At 36.4% G+C, this 7,102-nt stretch overlaps 2 protein-coding genes across 3 annotated transcripts in view; both read right to left on the bottom strand.

Annotated features, from left to right (window-relative positions):
* Positions 1 to 7,102, bottom strand: part of LOC101169488 (short transient receptor potential channel 5) — a 275,758-nt gene that overhangs the window by 111,034 nt on the left and 157,622 nt on the right. The gene's annotated exons all lie outside the window — the stretch shown is intronic.
* On the bottom strand, positions 863 to 6,983 carry tctn2 (tectonic family member 2). Of its 2 annotated transcripts, none has more exons than XM_023965888.1 (18): positions 6,784 to 6,983; positions 6,488 to 6,638; positions 6,199 to 6,269; positions 5,068 to 5,269; positions 4,888 to 4,988; positions 4,408 to 4,607; positions 4,188 to 4,308; positions 3,928 to 4,081; positions 3,773 to 3,856; positions 3,570 to 3,692; positions 3,396 to 3,470; positions 3,234 to 3,323; positions 3,010 to 3,127; positions 2,223 to 2,326; positions 1,950 to 2,097; positions 1,699 to 1,833; positions 1,369 to 1,457; positions 863 to 1,126 (listed from the first exon to the last, which is right to left on the bottom strand). In XM_023965888.1, exons 2-18 carry the CDS (start codon positions 6,615 to 6,617, stop codon positions 1,005 to 1,007), a joined length of 2,067 nt encoding a protein of 688 aa, XP_023821656.1. In that variant the 5' UTR covers positions 6,618 to 6,638; positions 6,784 to 6,983; the 3' UTR covers positions 863 to 1,004. The 2 variants fall into 2 exon arrangements, with proteins under 2 accessions (XP_023821656.1, XP_023821655.1); XM_023965887.1 differs by having other exon boundaries at positions 6,488 to 6,601.

The following is a 7,102-nucleotide window of genomic DNA, read 5'->3' as shown; positions in this document are numbered from 1 at the left end:
TTCCCCCCCCCCCCCCCCCCCCGATAAATGTATTTTTGGATTTAGTATTTCCTGTCAAATTGAAGAGGACTAAAAACATTTTACTTTTAATGTCATTGGGCAGCTACACATCCCAGAAAAAGGAAAATGTCAAGATTGATCCATCATATATTGAGGTCAGTCTGCCACACAATAAGTTTAACAGTGCAATAAAAAGGCACCAACTATAAAAGTACAACATATTTTACTTTAATAAAGTATGTTTAAGTGAATGGCACTATTGATTTACAGATAAAGATGACTAAAAAGGCAGCATTCTTTAGAGGCGGAGGTAATAAAATCTATAATTAATTTAGTCCAGTGACTTTAACCTCAGCAGGCATGAGCCGCCAAAAGATTACAAGACAAGTCTAGATACAAGTTACTAAAAGTTATTCTAAAATATCCAACATTTCTTCGCTTGTAAGAAATGTTGGATATTTTATTGCTTTAAGCATCTATAGATGACAACACATTTACTCAGGAAAAAAGATTCACTGGAAGATCAGCCAATAGGATTGGGTAGAATTCTCTGCTCTAATCCAGTTTTGGTTTAGATGTCAAAAAGACTGTAAACTGAATTGAATTATAAACTTTAAACAGAATTTTTTTTTTTAAGCGTTGTTTGTAAAATCTGTTATGTGTGCCTTTAGGAGAGGCACTGAACATTTAAACTCCAGTACCAACAAGAAATTGAACTATAAAATGACTAGTACTATGTCAGATGTCAGAAAGAATACGTATAAAATAAACACATTTATGAAGACTGTAAAAAAATTGAATCATTGACAGGAGTAGCAACTAATTTGCCAAGTCCATTACCAATAAAAGTATGACACAGTAATTATTCAAAAAATAGTGATTTTATTAAGTAAAATTCTTAATTAAAACAAATTATTTTTTAAAATTCAAAGGAAAAACAGTTTGTATACCACTTTCAATTAATAAAAATGTACAAAATTTGTCATTGTTTTCAAGAACAGGTTTCAGAAGGCAGCACTGTGCCATGCCTGTCTGATTTTCCTCCATGGTGATCCAAGAATTGAGGCCGTGATGAAGAAGAAAACCAAGATCAAACCCTTTGCCAATGCCAGAGAATACGGCTCACCTGTGACAGAGATTAGCAGTACATGTTAATACGTTAATGTTAGTAAGTCTAACACTGTATTTACCAATTCGATTATCCCGATCTTGTTACAATAAATACTGATTTACTTTAGAAATCTACAAGAGTGTCTTGCTCAGCTCACAAATGTTCTGTTCCTTGCATTTTAGCTATCAGAAAAGCAAATTGATTTGTGCGAAATAATTATTTAATGTGTTAAAGTATATTTCCATGAATAATCATACCCGTGTAATATCTGGTGAAAGGAAAAGCGAGCTCGGGCCAGCACACATCATTCCTGTCACAGTCATATTCTGTAAAGTTGATCTGAAACCTAAATGATATAAAAAATAAACGGAAAGCAACACAAGTTAAAGTCTATTTAACATAAGGTAAGAATAGAAACTCCACTATTAGTTCGATGATAGAAAAACCAAACCATTTGCAGCAGCAATTACATCAGCATGGACAACATATTAAGTGGAAAAGATCAAATAAACAACAAAACAATAGAAACACGCAGAAAAACAGAATAACTTTTATTGCACTTATAAGTCATTATCAAAATCATTCACCTGCTTTTTGGTGGCCCTGTGTTGTAGGGAATGTCAATGAAGGTGACTGAAGAGGTGATCGACAACAACTGACTTTCTTCACAGAAAGACCCATTGCCTCCTCCACAGTCCAATGACCAGGTGGACAAACCATAGCTAAAAAAAACACAAAAGGCTACATGAAAAACAAGACGTGAACACTGTAGTAAAAAGTAGGAGTTAAGATGTACTTTCAAGCTCAGTTTGCATTTGAGTAAGCATCTGATACAAACCTGACTTGCAAAGCAAAGATTTCCCTTTGAGGTATGCTTCCTACAAACCCAGTGACAAGAGTCCAAACCTGCACGTGGACATGGGATGGAACCGCCCTGCATTCACTGGACGTGTCCTCTGCAGCATCGCTTGAGTTCAAGCTTACCACTAGGTTAAGAGTTAGCAAGATCATGACTGTACACTTATATTACAAATAAATAAAACAATTATAATTGATAATAGAAAGACAAGTGATCAATTTTGAATGATGTTTTCTGGCCCAATATACTTACAGCTAATGTTCAGCCAATCTGTCATGGTAAAAAGATCTGGGTTTCCACGCTTTGCCACGTATGCAGCAGCAGTCAAACCTTCTTGTAGCTTAAAGACCGTTTCTCTAAAATTCAGAAACATTAGATGCACTCATTTGTCTCAGCTCTGCTATTAATGTACACGTTTGACTTTTTTTTTAGCTTCTGCAGTTAAACTATCAGCCTTTTAGTGTTCTGAAAATCTTCAAGTAAGTACTGGCTTTTCTCTCATTGTTTCCATTTTACCTCTGAAGATCTTCACTTTCTGGTATCTTATTTTATCTCCATTATTGCTTCATGTTCTATGAGCAGTCCAAGCTAGATCCTTATGTCCTCAGCCAAGTTCTTCATCTTGATACAGTTAGAATAAATTGACTCAAATTAAACTAGATTAAATTATAACAGACTTATCTGATTTGATTTATTTTTTTCCAGTCTGTTTGCTTTCTTTGTATGGTGTTCTGAGATGTTTTTGTCTGTGAACTGGCACCACATAATTGAAAAAAATTAAACCGAGGTCACAGAAGGCCATGGAGTCACGCACTTAGTCTAGTACACTATTAGAATGGGTCTAATACATTGACCTACCTTTTTAAACAGAATAAAAGGGCAAAAACATTAAAATCAGAAATTATTTTTGACTAAAGTAAAGCTCCAGCTTTTTGGACCTCAATGACTCAAAGAATACAATTCTCACTTCACAGATAAACACAAAGATATTTATCTTTTTCACAAATGTTCTGTAAATAAATCATGACACCATACTGACCTCAATAGATTACACTGAGTCAGATTATTTGTGACAACAGGCAGCAGGCATCCAGATGTGTAATTCTTCCCAAACAGAACTGCCTCCCTCTCAGCACTGGAACAGAGCCCATCATGAACTGGCAGACAGATCAGAGAACAGCAGTTAATCTTCTGTAATGTTGAGTGAAATGCATTCAGTTTTGGGTTAAAAGTGAGTTGTAATTATTTGTATGAAAGTGTAACCTGGTTTCCAAACATTAATGTAGGTTTTTTGCATTGAGGATGTGTCGTTGTCTATGATTCCAGCAATAACAGGCCTCCCCACCTGATAACCTGTCAAGTAAAACATCCTTTAGTTTTTTTTACAGTGCATTTTTAAGAACAAAGCCTCATCTCCATCCTTACCTGGGTTCCCTGACACAGGCTCAGCCATAGAATTACCGTTTAAAAACACAGCAGAATATCTCGTTCTTAACTCCACTGTTTGAAACACAAAACAAAATGTGTCACTAATTCATTTAAATAATATATTTTGGCTCCTGCTGGACAAAGTTCTGCATGGGGATTACCGGCACTTACCGCTTGTATTTGAGATGATGGTCCCAATGGTGCGTGTCAGTGCGATTCCTGTGAGGCCATTTGCTTTCCAATAGAACTTGTAATCCAGCGATATGGTCACATTCTCACACACCAGAATCTTTTCTTCAGAAAATATGAGCAAACTTGATTATAAATTTACTGAAAATCTGCATTATTGTCCATCTATGTTATCATCTAAATACCTTCAGAAGGAACTGTGATGCTTTTGGTGATAAATGGACCTACATCAGAGACCACTTCTTCAGCTACATCCACTTCAACAACTCCTGAAGCAACAGAAAAGTTTCAGAAAACATTGAAGCAAAACTACAGGGTGGTTAGCACACAAAAAACTCACCGCCTTGCCCATCCATGACTTGACTGGTCAGTTCTGCCGATTGTGTCTGCAACGGAAATCCCGTTGGACAAGAGTGGAGCAGGGTTACACATTCCACTTTGAAATTTCTCAAAAATGCTACGGGAGTGTTGCTTCCACATCGCCCCAGGATGACCTGTGCAGCAAAAACCCATCTGTTGAGCTTTAAAGCTCTGCCAACAAACCACATCAACCATCGTTTAAAAGGACAATCGTTCTAAACAAACTTACAGACAACTTACCTGAGGTATAACAAAAAACTGTCCATCTAACTGGATAAGTGGGCTTTCTTGAACATAAGGACTAGCTGATGCGACAGCTGGAGACACAGCTTTTTGGAAGGATGGGCCAAGCACTGACTCCCTTGAGATATTACAACCAAAAGACAAAAATGTGATGAAAATATGACACTACATATGACAGAATAAATGGTTTTGTGAGGGAATTTTATTTCTTTCTCACTTTGTGCTTCCGTGGTAAAAGAAGCCGAGGAAAGGGTTGTTTTCAGGTGGAGAGTTGACACATAAAAATGGAAACCAGTCAGGCGAGTTTTCAGAGGATTGAGCCGAGCACTGATACTCTGGAGTGGGAGACACCTGTCCACCAAAGGGCCCCGGCAGACAGTGGGACCCAAACAGCTTTAAATCTTCACTGGAACAGTCCTGATAACCCAGAATAACAACAGGAAAGCATTAGTTTTTTCAGAAAGTGTCAAGAGCCTACATCTGTCTCTTGTGCATTCATTTATAAAAACAAATGAAGCAACAAATGAAATCTCAAAAATCTGTCTTTAGAAAATATTCCCCCCCATTTTTATGACGACAACCAATTCTTAGTATGTCAAAGTCTATTTTGCATTTTACTTTTCAGCTTTTTTACACCTTAAGTGTCAAAAGTAAGTCAAAAGCATAAGTCAAAAGTGTTGATGTCACATGTACAGACCTTGTCACAGCAGCAGCGTACATCACATACTCCCGTGGTCAGGTCACAGGGACACGAGCCCAATGGCTGAAACACTTGGTTTGGAATGACTGTTTTGTTATCTAAAGTGACACAATTTAGGTTTCAGTCAGTGAGTGCTTTGTCCAAATGCCACATTATGATACTAAATCTATTCATGACCTGATCCAGCATTTGAAGGAAGCAGCTGGGCATGTATGACGGCCTGAACCAGCAGCGATGCCTGAGGGGCGCCCCCAACACAAGCCGACACCTGGAGGGTTTCCAGGACACACAGCGGCCTTGAACAGCAGTCAGGGTTTGTTCCATTCTCAGAACACAAAGACAGACTTCGATTCAGTCTCAGGTGGACTCGCACTACAGCCTGGGACACAAAAGAAAACAAGTACGAAATGATCCTGTTCTGAAATTTGAACTGAAAAAGTCAGTTTAAATAACTGAATATATTTACTTAAAAATCACACATTTGATTAAAAAAAAAATTTTCCTTCAAAACTAATTTTGTTTTTTTTAAAGGTGTTTCTGTTCAGTTTATTTTTACAATTGAAAAAAAGTTTATCAATTTAAACCATTGCTCATTTTAAAATCACAGCGAAAAATATATTATAACCAAACAAAATACTTTTTTTTAACCCTATATAACCATTTGCACACATTTCTGACACCCATATCTCAATAGCACAATCAAAACTTTCCTTAAAAACGCATTGAATATAACTTTTTCTATGATAGATCATTCCACAATGTTCGCTAATTTTCTAAACTTTATAGTGACAGCAACTCATCTGCTGTCATTCATTTTTAAATGGCTGCTTTTTGTAGTGAAAGAATACAAAATTTGTTCATAATTAATTCTTTATACTATAGTTACACCATGTACAAAAATGTGAGGATCAAATCTGAGACAAGGCGTTGTTTTCCTGAACACATGTCAATATTTTTGCATTTTAAACTTAACATTGTTGTGAGCAAAATCTTACCAAACTCCCCAACATATGACAATTGATACTATCTTCATTCACTCACACAAAAAAAGAGGTTCTGTGGATTTCACAAAAAGTGTTTAAAAACATCTTGAATAATAATAATAATAATAATAATAATAATAATAATAATAATAATAATTATATTAACATTCAGTAAATTCTTTGTTGTGGAGGGCTTTACAGGGTTAAAAAATTATATTAAAAAACAAAAACAAATCAAATTTGATCCAAATATGTTTCAAACGAGTGTTTTGGCAGAGATCTCTAATAGAAAACATAATTTCATTGTTCTATGGAAACTTTCCACCTTTCCTATCTGCTCCTTTGTCGCCGTCCACTGTGTCTCCCCATCTGCACACGATGGAGAACCGATGCTCCCTGAATGAGACAACATGAAAAACTGTCAAACACAGATAAAATGACAGTTGACATGAAGGTTACTTTGGTCATGCAGCATTCAGCTAAGTTCTTGGTGTTTTTAATTATTTAGTTTTTTAAAAATGGTTTCTACACATTTAGACAACAAGAAAGCGCACGTGTCATGTTTTTAACACAGACTGTATGGTGATTTTTTTTTTAAATAAATCCTCTATCACCTGTTAAGTTGGATGGAAGGACTTTCCTCAGATTCAGAGTGACATTTGAGGATCCGTAGAGCAGAAACGCAGTGACGCTGGGTCCGGTAGCGGTGAGAAAGGACGGCTGGAAAACTGTTGGACAGCGCATTCTTCATTCATTACACCTTATCTACGTACAATTAATGTAAAACATCAAAAATGTGTACAAACGAAATAGAAAAAACCGTAAACTCATCAGTATCGCCACCATTACGAATGTTTGAGCAGTAAAACACGTTTTGGGTGTAAAGAAATAAATAGTTGTTTTTTTTTACCAACAGAAGAAGCGTTTTGAGTATGCATCACACTCACGACCAACAACACGAAACCGAGCAGACGTAAAAACGATAGAGAAAAGAGAACATTAACCACGTTAGCCATTTGCTAAGCTACTAAGAAAGAAAGTCGGCATTATTGGTAAACTGTTTATCTCTTAGCAACGCAGGTTTGGACAAACCACGACGAAGAACGTTTTCCTCTGTGAAAGAAAACGAGGTCAAATAAAATCTTTAATTTGTTACAGCGCCAACACGCGGCGTAAAATGGTTAGTCTCACAGATTTGACAAACGTTAAAAGGAAGTCCCCAAAACAAT

The sequence above is a fragment of the Oryzias latipes genome, chromosome 18 (genome assembly GCF_002234675.1).
Source record: "Oryzias latipes chromosome 18, ASM223467v1".
In the NCBI taxonomy this organism is placed as follows: domain Eukaryota; kingdom Metazoa; phylum Chordata; class Actinopteri; order Beloniformes; family Adrianichthyidae; genus Oryzias; species Oryzias latipes.
Note: the sequence above shows the minus strand (reverse complement) of the source record. Positions and strands in the feature narration are given on the sequence as shown.